At 40.3% G+C, this 21,009-nt stretch overlaps 1 protein-coding gene across 2 annotated transcripts; it reads right to left on the reverse strand.

The window, feature by feature from the left end:
- Positions 1-2,158: 2,158 nt before the first annotated feature.
- On the reverse strand, positions 2,159-20,483 carry AFG2B (AFG2 AAA ATPase homolog B). Of its 2 annotated transcripts, none has more exons than XR_011258251.1 (8): positions 19,313-20,483; positions 17,114-17,299; positions 12,445-12,603; positions 7,243-7,452; positions 6,143-6,367; positions 4,739-4,869; positions 3,871-3,996; positions 2,159-2,436 (listed from the first exon to the last, which is right to left on the reverse strand). XR_011258251.1 is itself a non-coding variant. In XM_069596658.1 (8 exons), the coding sequence occupies exons 1-8, from the start codon at positions 20,405-20,407 to the stop codon at positions 2,269-2,271; spliced, it is 2,304 nt and encodes a 767-aa protein (XP_069452759.1). In that variant the 5' UTR covers positions 20,408-20,483; the 3' UTR covers positions 2,159-2,268. The 2 variants fall into 2 exon arrangements, 1 of the variants encoding a protein (XP_069452759.1); XM_069596658.1 differs by having other exon boundaries at positions 4,739-4,873.
- Between the last annotated feature and the right edge of the window lie 526 nt (positions 20,484-21,009).

Raw genomic sequence — 21,009 nt, forward strand, 5'->3', positions numbered from 1 at the left:
TTTGTTAGAATAGTTTTAATTTTTTAAGTAATCTACTTTATCTATCCTAATATAGTATAACAATGACATCAACATGTAATCAATGACAAATAAATAAATCACTTAATTGTTTTTCATGCTGAGTCTGAATTCTAGCGTACATTTTTACTTACGGCACATTTTGATTTGGATGTTAAATTTTCATCAGAAACCTTTGACGGGCATTTTGTTGTTCAGTTGCTAAGTCATGTCCGACTCTTTGCGACCCCATGGACTGCAGCACACCAGGCTTCCCTGTCCCTGTCCTTCCCTGTCCTCCCTATCTCCCAGAGTTTGCTCAAACTCATGTCCAATGAATCAGTGATGCCATCCAACTATCTCATCCTCTGTTGCCCCCTTCTCCTCCTGCCTTCAATCTTTCCCAGCATCAGGGTCTTTCCCAATGAGTCAGCTCTTTGTATCAGGTGGCCAAAGTATTGGAGCTTCAGCTTCAGCATCAGTCCTCCCAATGAATATTCAGTGTTGATTTCCTTTAGGACTGGTTTGATATTCTTGTATTTAAATTTTATAAAATTTATGGTTAAGAAAGTCAACTCACATACTCAAGTTATTCCAAAGATATTTAAATGTTTCCCAATAATTGGATTGAGTGTGTGGTGTTTAGTTGCTAAGTCGTTTCTGACTCTTTTGTGACCCCCCCGCCCCACTGGACTATAGCCCTCCAGGCTCCTCTGTCCATGGGATTCTCCAGGCAAGAATACTGGACTGGGTTGCCATTTCCTCCTCCATGAATTACATTTTATACCTATAAATAAGATAGGCCTTTTTCTTAATTGCTCAATTGCTTAGTAATAATCAATTGTAATTATTAGTAATAATCAAAAGTAATTGCTCCTTAATTGCTTAGTAATAATCGTGGCTCCAGTCAGAAACAGGAAACTTTTCCAACAACTGCTTCACATTTATGACTTTGTATAGTTCATGCACCATGCTCTGACTATACATACACTTCTTCTGAAGCTCATCTGGTGCTTAATTCACTGCATGATTTGCCTGAGGTGCCCGCTCCCAGCTACCCTCTCCATGCCATGTCTGGCTCCTTCACTCACACTCTTCTCTGTGTGACACCTTGTGGGTGAAGATGCAGTAAGATACTTAGCAGATATTGTCAGGTGAGAAAAAAATAAGAGCTACATAGTACCATGCTTTTTGGTTTTAAAAAGTCCCTTACACATCTGTATGTGTATAAGGGACTAGAAAGTTAAATACCCAGGTGTCTTCTTCACGTTTATCTGTATTTTGTAGCATTATTACCTTTTTAATAAAGGAAAATAAAAGCTTACATATAATCTAACTCCTTAAAAAATACTCAGAATTACAAAAGGAAAACAGCTGTACTGTGGAGATGGGGACAATATCAGAAACAAGTGATCAAAATTAATGTCACCAGTAATGTGCAGCTGTCACGTGCCTCCAGCTGTGGTCTGAGGACACGATAGCACGTATATGGCTGCACAACACGAATCCACCGTGACGCACGGAAGACGGACACACGGCAGCACTGACGGTTCACAAGGCAGCCTGCACTCTCCAGAAGGGTCAAGGGTGCTCAGGCTGAGGAGCTGGCTCAGATCAAGAGGCAGAGAGGCTGAAGAGACATGACAACTAAGTGGAATGTATGATCCTAGACTAGATCTTCTAAGGGAAAAACACTCACTATTGGAACAACGGATGAAATTCATCGTCAGTAGATTAATAATGTTATCAATGTTAAATTTCTTGAATCTGATAACTGCACTGTGGTCATGTAAGAAAATAACCTCATTTATACAGGATGTACAGTGAAGTATTAAAGGGATAAAGATGTGTGATGTGTAAAATCTACTTCTAAATAGTTCATAAAAAATACTGTGGAGGGGAGGAGAAAGAGGGAGAGAGAGGAGACAAATGTGGCAAAATGTTAAAAACTGGTGAATCTAGAGGAACTTCCAATGGCCCAGTGGTTAAGAATCCGAGCTCCCCAGGTTCAATTCCTGGTCAGAGAACTAGATTCCACATGCCACAACTAAGACCTGGCACAACCAAATAAATAAATTTTTTTAAAAAATTGGTGAATCTGAATTAAAAGTATATAAGAGTGTCTTAATCTTTTAACTTTTCTGTAGGAAATTTTAGCCTATCAGGCACAAGTTTTTTTATTTATAGGAAATAATACACACAAAGTAAGTTGCAAATTATAGTGCATATTCACATTTCAATTAAGCCTTGAGCAGGTATGTAAAATAATTTTTAAATATCTTCTAAAATAGAAAATTCTTTTTTCTGAAATAAGTTTTTATATAAAGTCAAATCCTTATGACTTAAGGATGGTTTTACAGTCTTAAGTGATTCTAGAAAGTGCTCTTGTTTCACTGTGGTCGCTTCCAGTCCATTTTCTTGCAGAGCCAGCAAGGCGGCCTATAAAAGACAAACAAACAATAGGAAATAATAAATATGCTTCACTGTTGTTTTATGATATATGGTAATACTTTAAAATCTGAACATCAAAATCTCAGTCTCACTTCACAGAATTTCAATATTCGTGGCAATAAAAACATTAAGCTAAAAAGTTAAAGTGATTAAGTCTTCTCAGTGGACCATCTTTTCTTCTACATTACATTCTAGCCTTAAATGCGGGGGTGGGGGGGTGGAGGGGGGAACAGGGTGGGGTAGGGCCGAGTGCAGAACAACTATATTGGGGTATAGATGAGATCGACTATACTCCAATATAAAAAAAAAAAAAGATGAGCGACTGTATTCCTGATCTCAGAGTAGGAGTTTTTAAACAGGACACAGCACTGATCATAAAGAAACAGAAAATGAACAAACCACTGTTATGCACAGGCTTCCCTGGTGGCTCAAAGGATAAAAAAATCTGCCTGCAGTGCAGGAGACCGGGCTTCACTCCCTGGGTCAGGAAAATCCCCTGGAGAAAAGAATAACCCACTCCAATATTCTTGCCTAGAGAATTCCATCGACAGAGGAGCCTGGCGGGCTACAGTCCATGGGATCATAAAGAGTCAGCCATGACTGAACAATTAACACTTGCACTGTTAACACATAAAACCACGGAAGAACTTCACAGACATAATCTTGAGTTAAAGAAGCAGACAGAAAAGCATACCATATGGTTCCATTAATATAAAGTGCAAAAGCAGCAAAAGTCATCTCCCCAGTGCTAGAAATCAGGAGAGTGGTTCTTTTGTGATAGAGTAGGAAGGCCCACGGAAAGCTTCTAGCATGCTGATGACATTCTTTCTTGACCCAAGTGGTAGTTATACAAGTGTGTTCACTTTATATTAATTCAGTGGGTTGTATCCTTTTGATCTGTGCATTTTTCTGATGTTATATTTTCACAAGTTTTTGCAAAGGAAAAACCTACAATGGCTGACCTTTTTTCTGCCTTCAAGATAAAGTTTAAATGCCTTAGAGTGCCTTACAGGGATCTATGTGAGCCGGCCACTGGCCACCTCTTCAATAATGTCATCCCCTCACCGCCGATCGTCTGCACGTTTTATTCCCTGTGGCTCAAACATTCCCAACTCCCTAATCATCCTTCCACTTGCAAGGTACACACACCTTCTCTCAGAAAGCCTTTTCTTATTTTCAACTGGATTGATATTCTTCCGAGCACCCTAAACTTCCCCAACTCACTACATTTTTAAATTCAGTATCACCTCTCGGCACCACCCCCTGCCCCATCAACCTGTAAGCCCTGAAGAGAAGGTGAGGAACCAGGGCGGCTTGTTTCACCTCCCATGGTGCCTCCCTTTCAGTAAATACTGCCAAGTGAATGAAGATCTGAATAAATGCAGAAATATGTAAATTTTCTTCACTAATTCATTAACTTACTTCTTTGCAGAGGTTTCCAAGATCAGCTCCAGAGAAAAAACAAGTTTCTGCTGCTACCTTTTCTAAGGAAACATCAGGCCCCATTGGCATGTTTTTTGTACAGACTTTCAGAATAGAAAGCCTTCCCTGGAACAAAATAAAACATAATATGTTTAGAAGCTTAATGTTTGACATAATGTTATATTAAGACATACAGAATTTTCTATATTACAGAGAAAGTATATATATTTAAGAATTAAAAAATACGAATCACTTTTTCTCAAGAGGTAAGAAAGTAAATGTGACATCAAGATAAATTTTAATATTTTTATAATTTTTAAAAAGTAAAATAGAGTAAAAAAATTTTTTTCATCCTTCAAAATCTGATAAATAAAAAATGCATTTTCTGTGTCTTTCACCACTCACTGCCAGTGGCTCTGGATGTGAAGGACAAAGGGTTTATTGATTCTTTGGCTGTGGATACATTATATAATCTCTGTAAACTCAGATTTCTCCACTGTAAAATAAGGATGCTCACCCAGATAATCTCCAAAACTCTTTAATGCTTTAGGATTCTTCCATTCTAGCTGCAAAATAATTTTGAGGAGACTCCATAAACTCAGTATTTTGAGTCTTCCACGAAGCTGAAATTACTACCATTTTTTAGGTTTATGTTTCTCTGAAAACAGGGCCAGAGTACCCAGCAAAAGCAGATGAAAATGATAATTTATGATGGGCCATTAGGTAAGGAAAAACACAGAATCCAACATAGGACACATACCATGTACACTTACATCCTGTCAGGAACTCAACTCTGCCATCTTCTTAGAACTCAGACACTGATGTTTATTAGGAATGCTCACACAGAGTAAATGTGCACAGTGATTACCTTTTCATCTGGAGGTGGAATATAAATAATCTTATCTAGTCTTCCAGGCCGTAACAAGGCATCATCTAACACATCAGGTCTATTTGTTGCTGCAACAACCATGATGTTGCTATTGAAAATTTCTTGAAACTCTAGCTGAGGGAAAATATACAACACAAAGTAACATCAATAAGTTGTTAATTACTAAATGTATTTTTTTTTATTACAAATCAGCAGGTCTGTTTGTTTTAAAATAGGAGAATGCTGTTTTCTTCAGACTAGAATGCTTACATTTCCTATCCAGACCACCTTCTCAATATCAAGGCACCCTAGAAACAAATTATTAATCAAAGAGCTACACAACACACACACGGTGAAGGGAGTGATCAACCCCAGTGGGGCATCCTCCATGTGAGAACTGATGAAAAGAGCCCTACACCACAGCAGAGAACATCCATCTGCTGACCTGAATGCATCTGAGCCCCAGCGAGTGATTACAACTTAAATGCATGACTTGAAAAGACAGAAGCATCTGACTAGCACATAGTATACCTATGAAAAGTCTTGGCTCTCATGTTCTTGAAGAGGGAGATTTATTTTACCTCTTTTTTTGTTTTTTCTTTACAGAGGCAAAAAATATGACAACTAATATAAGTTGCATGTATATAAATCCAGGATGAAGATTTTTTTAAAAATATCTAAGAGCTGCTACAGCAAGGCCTTACACATGCTAAGCGTTCAGAATTGTTGAACTTAATTTTCAGAGCAGTTTCCCAGTAATGTGATCTCTCAAAGCAATGAGTTCCCTGTATCTTCAAGTATTTTAGCAGAGACTGGGTAAACACCTGTCAGAGGCTATAGAAGGAATTCCTGCTTTATGAGAAATGATTAGAACACCTCATGGGTGCCTTCAAATTCTAGTGGCATATGCTCCTAAGGAGCTATAAGATTCTCTTTCTATGGAACAATTTAAGAAATAGGAAACAAGAAAAAATGAATAAAAGCTTTAGAAGGAACAGGATTTCCAAAGGTCACTTTAACTGCATTAGAACCAAGGAAACCTCAACAAAACTGGAAGTTTTTAATTACTGATTATTGGAAATAATAGTCTGTTTTCTTTCATTTCCCATAAAATACTCGTTTATCAGGATACAGAAATAAGAAACTCCCTTCTCCACTAGCAATATGCAGTTACATTTCTAATCTTAGGGAAAAATTCACACTCATACATATCTAAGATAGTTTATTATAAAATTTGCCTCATCTTCCCAGCTAAATCACAATATTACCAGCTCTGTAAAAATCCTAATAGTCAAACTGAAATTATATAATTCTATGAGATGAATCCAGCATAGGAAAAGATAGTATAGATGCAGTCTAATTATTGTTGGCCTGGATTTTTGGTGTATCCTGGCTAATAAATACCTCTTCATTTTTTTCCAGCTGCTTGCATTTACCATGGTGATCTGATTTACTTCCTCTTCTCTCTATAGTCTTCAATCCAACACCATCTAATTCATTTAGGAGAACAGAAAGAACACGATCTTGAACATTACATTCTGTTCTGCTGATTGATCGAGAGCCCAAGATTGAATCAATTTCATCCAAAAACACAATTGCTGGTGTATTTGCTCTTGCTTGTCGAAATACCTTTTGTTCAAAAGTGGAAATATTAAAAGGCTATACATCATGCCTTATTCATATGAATGAATGCTTTCTGTACTACTATTTATAATTTTTAAAATATAAAAAGAAAGATTATAAATGTCTAAGAACTGGGGAATGAACAAATAAAATAAAGAACAGTATTATACAGGGGTTAAAAATCTTATTTTCAAAAAACATTTAATATTACTGAATTTTAAAAGTGGTAACACTAAGCTAAATCACAATAAAGATATGTATGTATGTATATGTATACATATGTGAATGGATATATATATGGTGGTTTGGTGGTTTAGTCACTCAGTCGTGTCTGACTCTTGTGACCCCATGGACTGTAGCCTGCCAGGTTCCTTTGTCCATGGGATTCTCCAAGCAAGAATACTGGAGTGGGTTGCCATTTCCTTCTCCAGGGGATCTTCCCGACCCAGGAATTGAACCCAGGTCTCCTGCATTGCAGGCAGATTCTTTACCGACTGAGCTATGAAGGAAGCCCAGATATATATATACATATATAAAATGAGTAGATAGGTATATATTATATATATATAATATCCACTCATTTTATATATGTATATCCACTCATTATAGTATTATATATATAATATCCATTCATTCCCTTGCCCAAGGAAACAAAACAACAAAGAAAATTCACCCAAATGTTAACAGTAAGTAGAGAGATTGTGGAGGATTTCCTATTTATACTTTTCTATATTTTCTAAGTTTTCTATACACAAATAGGTATAATGTTCTTAACAGAAAAAATAGCCAGTTACATTAAAAAAAATAAGCTTTATTCTTAAGGCATGAAACAAAAATTAAAAAGTAAACTTAACTACATGAGGGAAAATAAACAAACCAACCTGAGACAAGATTTTCTCTGAATCTCCAACAAAAGGCGAGAAGAGATCAGCTCCGCTCACTGAAACGAAAGAGCAATGACAGCTCGTAGCCAGGGCCCTCACCAGCGTGGTTTTGGCACACCCAGGGGGCCCATATAGGAGAACTCCCTTTGGTTGTGTCAGGCCCATCCTAACAAATTCCCAAGGGAATTTCAGAGGCCATTCAATGCTCTAAAAGAACACAAAAAGAGACAGGACACAAAAGGAGACAATTGTCTTAGTATAATGTGAAAAAAAATTTTTTTCAATAAATTCATTCAACAATCTTCAGCTACCTGCTATGAGCTGGATATGGGGTCTAATCTCCACACAGCAGCCAGTGAGCTTATGACATAAGTGAGGTCACATCACTTCCTGCTTAAAATCTTTCAATGACTTCTTGTCAGAATTACAATATTCAAATCCAAACTCCTAACTTATCACTGCTTAGAAGGCCTAACATAACCCATCACCCAAATACCCCACAGTTTGTTCCCATCTCAGGGCCTTTACTTGCTAGTCTCTCTGCTTGAACACCCTCTGTGATCTTTATATGCTATTCTGCATCACACAGGTCTCCACTCAACAGTCATTTCCTTGGAGAGGTCTTCCCTAACCACTGTAGTTAAAACAGACCTTCTTCCTCCTGGGCACTCTATGCTACTATCCATTTTTTATTTTTGGAGCACTAACTCATTTGCTATCTGAAATTACTGTATCCCCATGCTGAGTTTGTCATTCTGCTCTTGCCAGAATGTAGGCAAAGTTCACCTCTAAATCCCCGTCACCTAGAATGACACCTTCACAAAGTAGGTACTCATTAAATGTTAGCTGAATTATAAATAAATCTTCAATACCTCTGAGGTAGACGATTTTGTTATTATCATAATTTCAGAGATGCAGAAACTCAGGCTTAAAAAGTGAAGTAACTTGCCCAGGCCTTATTACCTTAACGTGAGTGAGGTAACAGAACTAAGACTAATCCCAGACAGTGTAGGTCAAGAGCAGGAGTTCCTAACTACCGATACATTGCCTCTACAAAAAAATACAGACAAGATCCAGTACTAGAAAATTTCTATTGTAACTGGGGAGACAGGCTTAAAAACTAACAACCAGGCCAGAGTAGGGCATTCCGTGGACAAGGAACAAATATATACAGAGACACATCAACCATCCAGTTCATCTCCCAGTGGTAAACAGAACAGGGTGGAGGACGTGGGAGGCAAGGAGTGATGGAGCTGAAATGGAAGTAGGAGTCAGATCACACTGGGCCTTGACAGTTTCAGTCAACAATGAGGAAGCAGTATGGAGAATGAACTAGAAGGAAATGAAACCAGAGGGACGGAAACCACTTAGCAGTGGTCAATGAGTGCAATGACTCAGACTACAAAAATAATAAGGCTGGATGTGTCACAGGCAGCAGAGATCGTGTGGGAGGGATGGACCTGAAACATACAATGTAAGTGTACTTTATGCAGGGGGGAAGTCCAGAGGGGAAGGTATGTGACATGCAACATGACATGCATTTAGAAGACAGGTCTCTGACTTAGGGGATGGGGCAACTGGCTGTCTTTACTGGGAGAGGGCATCCAGCTATAGAGATGGAATTGGTAAGGTGAACTCTGGACATGCCATGCTGAATCCGAGATCCCTAGAAGTTATTTAGTATGCAGGGAGTTAAGTAGTTTTGATGGTCAAAAGAACTATCTGCACGGGTTATAAAGATTTCTGAGTTAGCTGCTTTCAGGAGACAGCTAAAGCCTGGGACACGCTTCAGGAGATGAGAGATGAAGGACTCACTTAGAAAATGCAAAAAGAGGACTCTTGGGAGCTTGGAGAATTAACATTTAAAATAAGGGAGAGGAGTGCTCAAAAAGGTAGGAAAGCCTAACATCTCAGAGCTAAAGGAAGACAGTGTGTCTCACAGGAAAGTATGGCTATTTTGTGAAGATTAAATGAGAGCATATTAAAAAATTAGAGCATATTTAAATGTGCTTTAAGAAAACAGGAGATATCAAGGGAACATTTCATGTAAGGATGTGCAAGATAAAGGATAGAAATGGTTAAGGACCCAACAGAAGCAGAAGAGATGAAGAAGAGGTGGCAAAAATACACAGAAGAACTGTACAAAAAAGTCTTAATGAACCAGATAACCAGGATGGTGTGGTCATTCATCTAGAGCTGGACATCCTGGAGTATGAAGTCAAGTGGGTCTTATGAAGCATTACCACGAACAAAGTTAGTGGTAGTGACAGAATTCCAGCTGAGCTATTTCAAGCCCTAAAGGATGATGCTGTTAAAATGCCGCACTCAATATGTCAGCAAATTTTAAAGACTCAGCAATGGCCACAAGACTGGAAAAGGTCAATTTTCATTACAATTCCAAAGAAGGGCAATGCCAAAGAACATTCAAATTATCATACAATTGCATCATTTCACATACTTACAAGGTTATGCTCAAAATCCTAGACTTCAGCTGGCTGAAGTGAATTGAAAACTAGATGTACAAACTTGATTTCAAAGAGGCAGAAGAAATCAGAGCTCAAATTGCTAACAGTTGTTGGATCATGGAGAAAGCAAAGGAATTCCAGAAGAACATTCACTTCTGTTTCATTGACTATGCTAAAGCCTTTGATTGTGTGGATCACAACAAACTGTGGAAAATTCTGAAAGAGATGGGAATATCAGACCACCTAACCTGCCTCCTGAGAAATCTGTATGCAGGTCAAGAAGCAACAGTTATAACTGGACATGGAAAAACTGACTGGTTCAAAATTGGGAAAGGTATACAAGACTATATATTGTCACTGTGCTTATTTAACTTCTATGCAGAGTACTTAACTTCTATGCAGAGTATTTAACTTTCTATGCATCATGTGAAATGCCAGGCTGGATGAAACCCAAGATGGAATCAAGACTACCGGGAGAGGGATACCCCTGACGTTCAGTGGTTAAGACTCCACACTCCCGAGGCAGGGGCCCTGGGTTCAATCCATGGTCAGGGAACTAGATCCCACATGCTACAATGAAGATGGAAGGTCCTGTATGATGCAACTAAGACCCAACACAGTCAAATACATACATACATACATATATATACATACACAAAAATACATATATACATGCTGCTGCTGCAAAGTCTCTTCAGTTGTGTCCAACTCCGTGCGACCCCATAGACGGCAGCCCACCAGGCTCCCTCGTCCCTGAGATTCTCCAGGCAAGAACATTGGAGTGGGTTGTCATTTCCTTCTCCAACGCATGAAAGTGAAAAGTGAAAGTGAAGTCGCTCAGTTGTGTCTGACTCTTAGCGACCCCATGGACTGCAGTCCACCAGGCTCCTCCATCCATGGGATTTTCCAGGCAAGAGTACTGGAGTGGGGTGCCACTGCCTTCTCCTATATATATACATACACACATATAAATATGCACGAAGATTACTGGGAGAAATATCAACAACCTCAGATATGCAGATGATACCACTCTAAAGGCAGAGAGTGAAGAGGAACTAAAGAGCCTCTTGATGAGAGTGAAAGAGGAGAGTGAAAAAGCTGGTTTAGAACTCAACATTCAAAAAAACTAAGATCATGGCATCTGGCCCCATCACTTCATGGCAAATGGGAAGGGAAAAAGTGGAAACAGTGACAGATTTTATTTTCTTGGGCTTCCAAAATCACTGTGGACAATGGCTGTGGTTTTTCCCAACAGCTGTGTACAGATGTGAGAGTTGGACCATAAAGAAAGCTGAGTGCCAAAAAATGGGTGCTTTCAAATTGTGGTGCTGGAGAAGACTCTTCAGAGTCCCTCGGACTGCAAGAAGATCAAACCAGTCAATCCTAAAGGAAATCAACCCTGAATATTCACTGGAAGGACTGTTGCTGAAGCCGAAGCTCCAAGACTTTGGCGACTTGATGCAAACAGCTGACTCACTAGAAGACCCTGATGCTGGGAAAGAGGGTGGGCAGGAGGAGAAGGGGGCAACAGAGGATGAGGTGGTTAGAGAGGAACAAAGACTCAATGGACATGAATTTGAGCAAACTCTGGGGGATGGTGGAGGATACAGGAGCCTCGTATGCTTTAATCCGTGGGGTCACAAAGAGTCAGACACGACTTAGTGACTTAGCAACAACAAAATGTGCCTATCCATGGATACAAGGATATCAGGGTTCACTGTACATACAGCTCCTAGTTAAGATAAATAAATTATAATGGATACTTATAAATTAGTCTTGTGTGTGCTTGATTTGAGAAACCTACTTTCTTATGGCAGGATCACCCAAAAGGGAATTAGAAAAATTAATTTCTGGAACTGCAATGCAGGTAAGAAAATCCGGTGAGCTGTGACCCTTAACAGCCACTGTGAGAATCAGTATCAAGTAACTACTCAGGCCAAAGTGACTGTTAATTTTGTGTTTTTACCAGTTTGGGGGTAAATTCAGGCCTATGAATGAAGAATTTGTACAGTCTATGAACTAAGAATCAGTTTTACATGTTTAAATGTAAAAAAAAAAAAAAAGAATATTCTGTGGTGTGAAAATTATATGACTTCAGTGTCTATAAATAAAATCTCATCAGAACACAAATACTCATTACATATGACTGCTTTTGTGCTGTGATAGCAGAGTTGAATGACTGCAACAGAGACCATAAAACCTAAATTATTTACTCTCTGGTCCTCCACAGAAAGAGTTTACTGACCCTTCATCTAAATTAGAAACTCTTTAGAGCAAAAACTAAGCAAAAAGATGAAGAAAGAAAGTATGAAAAATGGCATTTGATGTCTGTAGAGTCCAGTTAAACAAGGACAGAAAAGCAATCATTGGATCCAGATGTTGCTGCTGCTGCTGTTGCTGCTAAGTCGCTTCAGTCGTGTCCGACTCTGTGCGACCCCATAGACGGCAGCCCACCAGGCTCCCCCATCCCTGGTATTCTCCAGGCAAGAATACTGTAGTGGGTTGCCATTTCCTTCTCCAATGCGTGAAAGTGAAATCGCTCAGTCGTGTCTGACTCCTAGGGACCCCATGGACTGCAGCCCACCAGGTTCCTCCGTCCATGGGATTTTCCAGGCAAGATGTTAGGTTCCCATTAGTGAAGGCAGCCATAAGTTTCAGTGCCACTTGTTTACACCACAAGTGCATTACACTTAGACCATCATATTCTACTGGCCAAGTAGATTCTCTATCTCACCTGCTTTAATTTCAGTTTTACATCTTCAAGGCCACCAATCTGCTCCCAGCCAACAGGTTTGATGTCTGTCAGTCCAATGACACTTCGAAATGACGAGGGTTGGATCTTTTTAAAAGCTTCAAGGAAGTCTGTTTCATCAATCGTCGGATTGTCCTGGTTCTGAAGTAATCCACCCCAAAAAGCGAAATCAAACCAAAAATCAGGTGGGCCTTTTTTGTGGCACACGAACATGATTACTTTTTTATTGTGATCCTCATTTGAATTTATACATCTATTTTGTTGTCACTATAAAGAAATTTATAACACATGGTATGAAAAAATTAAATGTCTCCCCCTCAACTCCCACCAATCTTCATCCCCAGAGAATGTCAACAGTCTCCTGTGTATTCTTCCAGTATGTTTATGACATGTGTATATCCTTTCAAAAAGACACACAAATGGGACCATACTGTACACATTAATTTGTACTTTTTCATCTCTCAGGAATCTTTTCATGTCCACGAATACAATAATACCTCATTCTTTCTGACAACTGCATAACATTGCGTGAGTATTTCAATGATACCTTTGTATTGAACAGAGGTTTCCCAGTCTTTTGGTACTAAACACAAAGCTGCAACTGAACGTCTTTGTACCCATGTTCAAGTATTTTATATAATACTTCCCTCAAAATAGAATTACTGTGCTTAAGAGTATGCACACTTACAATTTTCATAGCTACTATTAAAATGCGCTCCAAGCTGTACCAATAATATGAAGCTATTTTCCCCACATCTCTCTAACACTGGACATGACCAAACCTTAAATTTCTGCCATTGTGACAGAAGACATGGTGTTTACTATTGCATTAATTAAATTTCTTCAATCAAGAGTGAGGTAAAAAGAATAATGGAATTAGAAAATAAATTTTTCAACCATTACAGTAATGGCTATTTGAGGCAAGAATCATCAGCGGATGCCAATCTAGGGGAGAGAAAGTCTGACGGGGAACAGGATGTCTGCATTGTCTCAGAGGGTCTCCTCACAGATTTCTTATTAGTTGCAAAGGGAAAAATAACAGCTCTACAGCAGACAAACCGGACCAATGCTTGACTAGTTGATCGCACCAGTCACCCACAAGAGGCACCCCCAGTGAGGAGCAGGTGGACACACTAAGTCTCCACAAATGACATCCTAAGAAGGACACACTAACATTTAATGCAGTGCTCCCAATGGGCATGCATAACCTGAATCTAACTAGGAGGAAACAGACACATCCAAATTGATAGATGCTCTATAAAATCACTGACTTTAAATCTTAAAAAATGTCAATGTCAAAATGTCGCGCACACACCAAGAAAGTGCTATGAAAATGTTCAAAATTAAAGAAAACCAAAAACTAAACATAATACATTGTCCTGGACTAAATTCTACACTGAAGGAAAAGAGTGCTACAAAACTTGAAACAGCCAGCAAAATCAAAATAGGGACTGTAGATCTGACAACATTTTGACCAGTGTTAAATTTCTTGAATATAATGAGATTATACATACTCGTTCATAGGAAATGGACACTAAAATATTAAGGGATAACAGGTTAAGATGCATGCAACCCATTTTCAAATGATTCAGAAAAAAAAAACAATGTGTATATGTATACAGTTGACCCTTGAACAACATGGAGGTTAATCCTTATTTAAGTAGAGGTAGCCCAACAAATCTGTTGTTCCCCACATCCGTGGATTCAGCTAGTCCTGGACCGTGCACTATTTGTAGGATTTACTATTGAAAAATATCTATATATAAGTGAACTGGCGCAGTTCAAACCCACGTTGCTCAAAAATCAACTGTATATATAGAGACAGAGAGACAAGAGAAAAGAGAGGAGGATAAAGCTAATATGGCAAAATGTTAAAAACTTGTCAGTTTGGATAAAGGAATTAACAGGAGTCCTCTACCTTCACCTCTCCTTGAAGTTTTAATTTAAAAAAATTTTCCCCTGAAGCTTTAATTATTTCAAAATAAGTTTTTAAAAGAGAAAGAATCAAAAAAGACTAATCTTTAAAGAAAGTTGAGGATTTTTCATGTTTATTAGTCATTTGTAATCCTTTCACTGTCAACTACCAGTTCATCAGTTCATATTTTATATACATTTTCTCTTAGATTGGTCTTATTGCTTTGTAAGACTTCCTTCTATACCAAGGAAATTGGTCTTTTGTCATGGGCTGAAAGTATTTTTCCCAGTCTGTCTCATGTCCTTGCCTTTGTTTACAGTATTGTTTGTTTTGCCTTTGAACTTATCATCTTTTTTAAAAATAGTATTGTTTTGCCATTCTAGAATGGTCAAATCAGTAAATATCTTCTTTTTGGCTATTAAAAATTCACATTTCTATTTGTAATATCTGTATTATATTTAAGTATTTACCCTTACATAAAATTCTGAATATTTAGTTGTCCCCAAATTCCCATTTTCAATAACAAACTATTTTATCCCATTTATGTAAGATTAAATAAGTGAATATATATACACAGAGCTATCATTAACTGTTCCTAAAAATGCTAATAACTATAATCTCTGGGAGATGAGCTTTCAGACAATTTTTATCTTGTTTAATTTCTCACAAAGAATGTTATTAAATTATTTTTTTAAAATAGCATCTTTTTTTTTTTTTTTTTAACTAGCTAGCAGTATCAGATATTGGGTAAATGAATACTAATACACTTTAGGTGAGTACCAACTAACATTTGAAAATCCCATTTACACTTCCAGATCATTAGTGTGTGTATATATTATTCACTTGATTTTCATAACCCTTTCAGGCAGATAAAATCCTTTCCCCTCCACGTGTATATGTTTATGTGTTAAACTGTATTTCCAATGCTTTAATAGACATACTTGACAAAAAGCTGAACAAACTCTAATGTGTCCTCATCTGCCCTGTAATAGAGGCGGCAACAGCCCCTCAGCTGCCTGGAGATGGAAAAAGAAATAGATGGAACCAGTACCTGCCCAGATGCCTCTGTCCATTCTTCCTTTTTGCCTTTCTTTTTTTCCACTTCCCCTGGTTGTTTATGAACTCAGCCATCACCTGTGCTAACCATGCCTAGGCAGGCCCTCCTGAGGTAGCAGTGGGCTCCACCCTAGGACAACTGCAGCTGGCTGGTCCACCTAAGCCAAGGTGCTTTAGGTCAAACCTGGAACTTCAAAGCAGAGGGAATTCTAAATGTAAACCTCTGTTCCCGCATCCTGTACTCTCGTCCTCCACTCAAGAGGCATATATTCTCACATCTTCACACATGGGACTTGTCATTAAATCTTTAAGCACTTCTGGTTCTAAACCCCAAAGATGAGGACTTAAAGTTCACGTAATTCCTTCCCTACCTTCAGTGTAAGAGTAAAAATAAAGGAAAAGAAGATGAGGAAGGATTAAATTAGGTAAAAATGTTTTCAAAATCTAGGATAAATCATCCTTTTATGGTTTAAAAAAAAATCCTCAAAATTAGGGGTAAGATCAAAGGACAATTTTATGTGTTACAACAGAACCCCTAGCACAATGAAATTAAATTTTTTCTGGAGGAGTTTAGGGACTCAGGATGACTTATTACATACAAAGTGAACAGATTTTCCAATCTATAGTGTTGAAAACTACTACATTTAAGTTAATATCCCAACTATTTTTTCAAAAGGCACTCATGAATTAAGGATTTAAATGTCAAAGATGAATTTAAGTAAAATTCCAGGCACCTAATCTTCTCCAGAGTAAGAAAAGGTTCTTTTCCCTACAAGATGCGTATTGATAACAAAGGGAAAATGCAAAACCTGACTCAACTCACGAGAAAATATCAGTCAAACCTACACTGAGGAACATCCTACAGAACAACTGAACTGTACTCTTAAAAATAATTAAAGTCATAAAAGAAAGACTGAAGAAGTTTCTAGATTAAAGATTAAGAAACCATGACAACTAAAAAATGCAATGTGTAATCTTGGATCAAAAATTTTTCTTTTCTTTTTTCCTTTTAAAATTTTTGCTACAAAGGAAATTAATGGGACAAATGGTGAAATTTGGATAAGGTCTATATAGATTAAGTAAAAGTTGGTATTAATTTCTTCATCTTGATTATTGTTTGTACTATTGGTTAGTCTGATTTTAGGAAATAAACAACTCAACTTTTCAAAGCTATGCGGGCATTCTGGCTGCCTTTGAGAGTATGAGTATATATACATAAACATCCATACACATGAAGAGAGTATGATAAAGCAAAGGTGGTAAAATGTTACGTTTGAAGAATCTGGGTGAAGAAAATGAAAAAATCCTTTGTACTATTTTTACAACTTTTCTCTAAGTCTGAAGTAGATTCAAAATAAAATGAAAATTTTAAAGACACATGTTTGATTCTTCTGGGGTCACAGTGTCTTTTTCCTTATTGCACTGGGCTTTAGCACTAAAGAGTTAGTATGGGAGAATGGGAACATGCCCTCGACCGACCTAGAGAAGTCAGCTCTCTGTCCCCACTTTCAGTCATACACTAGTTATATATGGAATTCAGATATAAAAATACATATAAGAAACAGATGTCTAAGGTGTCAAAAGTTTCAAGAAAAGGTACTTACCACTTTTTTAAGTCCCCAAATTAACTTGTTACATTAATAAAAGGGTTAACATAGGTCATAAACCAATACTTCTTACCTTCTCACTATGAAGGAGAGCCTGCATGGCAGCCTCCCTACAGAGTGCAGTCAGGTCTGCGCCTACATAGCCAACTGTCATTTCTGCAAGGAGGTTCAAATCAACTTGACCAGAGATAGGCATCTTTGAAGTAATCACTTGTAGAATTGCCTTTCTTTGTCTAAGAGTAGGAGTTCCAATGACAACCTATGTGCAAAGCAAGAAAAGAAAACATTTACAGCTTAAAAATATTTTTTTATCCTCACAAACGTATAATAATTTAGCAAACAAATCTGGAACTATTACTAGGTACTCTTAAGTACATATCTTAGATTCTGAATATGAGAAAATCCTTATTTTCAAGAGTGAAACAGCTGGCTTGAAACTCAACATTCAAAAAACTAAGATTATGGCATCCGGCCCCATCACTTCCTGGCAAGTAGAAGGGGGAAAAGTGGAAATGGTGACAGATTTTATTTTCTTGGGCTCCAAAATCACTGTGGACAGTGACTGCAGCCACAAAATTAAAGGATGCTTGCTCTTTGGAAAGAAAGCTAGGACAAAAATCTAAACAACAAATGAGAAAGCAGAGATATCACTTTGCCGACAAAGATCCCATATATCAAACTACTGGTTTTTCCAGTAGTCATGTAGATGTGAGAGTTGGGCCATATAAAGAAGGCTGGGTGCCTAAGAATTGATGCTTTCGAACTGTGGTGCTGAAGAAGACCCTTGAGAGTCAGTCCCCTGGACTGCAAGGAGATCAAACCAGTCAATTCTAAATGAAATCAACCCTGAATATTCACTGGAAGGACTGATGCTGACGCTGAAGCTCCAATAATTTGGCCACCTGATAAAAAGAGCAGACTGATTAGAAAAGAACCTGCTGCTGGGAAAGACTGGAGGCAAAAGGAGAAGGGAGTAAGAGAGGATGAGATGATTACTTAGCATCACTGACATGAGTTGAGCAAACTCCAGAAGATAGTGAAGACAGGGAAGCCTGGTGTGCTGCAGTCCATGCAGTTGCAAAGAATCAGACATGACTTAGTGACTGAACAACAGCAACAACGTCAGGAAGTTTTTATTTTGTTATTTTTCAGAACCTATCACTTTCTAGGAGCCAGTAAATCAGAAAGTCTATGTCCCTACCCTTATGGAGCTTATTCAGCAGACAGGTATTAGATGGTGTGAAGAAGAAATCCACTTAAGTTCTAAACAGATTATGCTAAAGTCTGCAATTATCAGCTGTCTCTTTACAACCCTACCACAAAGTTCAAACATCACAACCACTATTCAAACTATCTAACAGAAATCAAGAATCAATTTAGGGCTGAAGTTTATAAAATAATACTTGAATATTTGAATATTTTGAATATTCAATCTTCCTGACAACTAAGAGAGCAACTGTGGTACAGGATGCTGGCATTCAGACAAGGAATGCATAAATCTAGATAGAAGAGTTAACGTCTGCTTTATTTCTTCCCTGCCTTCTTTCTCATTTCAACACATTTGTTTCTTGAGGCTATCCTTCTACTTTAGATTCTCATTCCAAATCCTAAGAGTTTAATAGCTTGTTCAGTTCAGTTCAGTCGCTCAGTCGTGTCCAGCTCTTTGAGACCCCATAAACCGCAGCGCGCCAGGCCTCCCTGTCCATCACCATCTCCCGGAGTTCACTCAGACTCACGGCCATTGAGTCGGTTATGCCATCCAGCCATCTCATCCTCTGTCGTCCCCTTCTCCTCCTGTCCCCAATCCCTCCCAGCATCAGAGTCTTTTCCAATGAGTCAACTCTTCTCATGAGGTGGCCAAAGTACTGGAGTTTCAGCTTTAGCATCATTCCTTCCAAAGAAATCCCAGGGCTGATCTTCAGAATGGAGTGGTTGGATCTCCTTGCAATCCAAGGGACTCTCAAGAGTCTTCTCCAACACCACAGCTTGTAGTAGTCCTTAAAAACTAACACTACTGATAACAGTATTCATCCTCAGGGCCTGCAACAATTCCCACCGGCCCCCTGGCTTCTCAGAGCAATTTGACTCTGGGAGGGAAAGGGTCCTGGCTTGCAGATCATTTGTTAACCAGAGAACAGGTTCTCTAAATAAAAGCCCCACTCCAGTCTCCCTGGCTTCCAAAGCTAAGTGGGAAAGTCCTCGGGGCAGCCAACCAGGGCCAGATGAGGCCGGATTCAGGGGCAATGCGCTAACTGGCTGAGCCTTTATTTACCTCTCGGTCGAACCTCCCAGGTCTGCGCAGCGCTGGGTCTAGAGCATCCGGCCGGTTGGTGGATCCCACAACCACCACCTCGCGGTCCTCACCGATGCCGTCCAGCAGCGTCAACACCTGGGCCACCACGCGGCTCTCGGGGGCTTGGTGTGGGCCGCCCCGCCGGGGACACAGGGCGTCCACCTCGTCCAGAAAGAGGAGGGTGGGACGGCGGCTGGCCAGCTCCCGGGCGCGCTGGAAGATCCGCCGCACATTTTCCTCCGTCTCCCCGGGCCGGGCGCCCTGGAGCGCGGGGGCGCTCACCGCCAGGAGCTCCGCGCCCGTCTCCCGGGCCACTGCCCGCACTAGCTGGGTCTTGCCCACTCCCGGGGGGCCGGCCAAGAGCACCCCGCGTGGCACTTCTAGCCCCAGCGAGGCCAAGGCGCGGGGGTAGCGGAGCGGCAGGCGGAGGAGCTCCCGCAGCGAGTCGGCCGCCTCCGAAAGGCCCCCCAGGGGCACCTCGGGCTGCGGCTCCTCTTCCGACGGAGGCACCTCGCTCAGACTGATGTGGGTGCGAGGGGTGACCAGCCCAGCCGGATTCGGGCTGGGCGCCCCGCTAACGATGTGCAGGGCGGCCACTGGACCCGGAGTGCCTGGAGGAGCGGCCACCACGTGGCCCTGAGAGACTGGACGGTTCCTCAGCAGCTCCTGCACAGCCTCCAGCACAGCGGCTGGACTCGGGGCACCAGACGCACCCGCTTGCTCCCTCAACTCCGGCCACACCGCGAGGCGCCGAAGGGGCGGGCAGGGCACTAAGCGGAGTCGGTTCAGGTTAATAACGCCCCCAGACCCCAGCGCGCCCACTGCCGTCCCCGGGCTCGTACACTGCGGGTCCAGCTGCACAAAGCCGTCCGCTCCATCCCGCCGCGGCCAGGCGGTGCAGAGGCAGGAGCCACCGTCAGGCAGCGAGATCTTCACAGCCGAGCCCAGGTGGACGCCTAAGGCGCGGAGGGCCGTAGGGCCTAGACGACAGCGCTGGGTGCCCCGATCCCTAGTTTCTACGGGTAGCAGCTTTAAGGAAGGTCCTTCCGGAAAGGAACCCGAGTCCGGAGCCATTTCTCACGAAAGACTCGAAACCCAGGACAATCGGACAGGAATTCCACCGGGCCGGAAAGACCGGCGCACCGTGGCCGGAAGCAGGTGATGCGCATGCGCTAGGGAAGCCGCTGAAGCGGGTCCTGATAGGTGGAAAGGACCAATGGGAAGTTAGATTAAGTTAGACAATGATGGGACGGTCAGGCTAGTTTGCCGCGGTGTTGGGTTTGGTAAAATCTCGTGGCCCTTTTTATAGCTTTGCAGACACTATGACTGACTTCTAGAGTCCATAGTCACTTACTGACCTCTGCTGTCTCTTTCCAGCTGCTAGGTTGGAACAACCTAAAACCAGGAAACTACTGAGAGGAGATCCTGAGATGGGGAAATCACCAATTAAACCCTGTTTTCTTCTTTCTCTTAATCCTATTGCTTTCTATTCTCTTTGAAGAATAAAGACTGTAAATTCAGACTTCTCAAGAACAGCTTTGTAATTTCTAAAAATTTTTATTGGCATATAGTTGCTTTATAATGCTTCTACTGTACAGCAAAGTGAATCATGTATCCTCTTTTTTGGATTTCCTTCCCACTTAGGTCACCACAGAGCATTAAGTAGAGTTCCCTAT

The sequence above is a fragment of the Ovis canadensis genome, chromosome 7, assembly GCF_042477335.2.
Source record: "Ovis canadensis isolate MfBH-ARS-UI-01 breed Bighorn chromosome 7, ARS-UI_OviCan_v2, whole genome shotgun sequence".
In the NCBI taxonomy this organism is placed as follows: Eukaryota; Metazoa; Chordata; class Mammalia; order Artiodactyla; family Bovidae; genus Ovis; species Ovis canadensis.

Excerpts from the sequence above, each read along its gene's own strand:
- AFG2B (XM_069596658.1), bottom strand. The coding sequence starts at position 20,407 with ATGGCTCCGGACTCGGGTTCCTTTCCGGAAGGACCTTCCTTAAAGCTG. Across the intron at positions 7,453-12,444 it reads TAAAACTGAAATTAAAGCAG|AGCATTGAATGGCCTCTGAA; the intron begins GTGAGATAGAGA and ends GTGTTCTTTTAG. Across the intron at positions 4,874-6,142 it reads AGCTGGAAAAAAATGAAGAG|CTAGAGTTTCAAGAAATTTT; the intron begins GTATTTATTAGC and ends ATTTTCCCTCAG.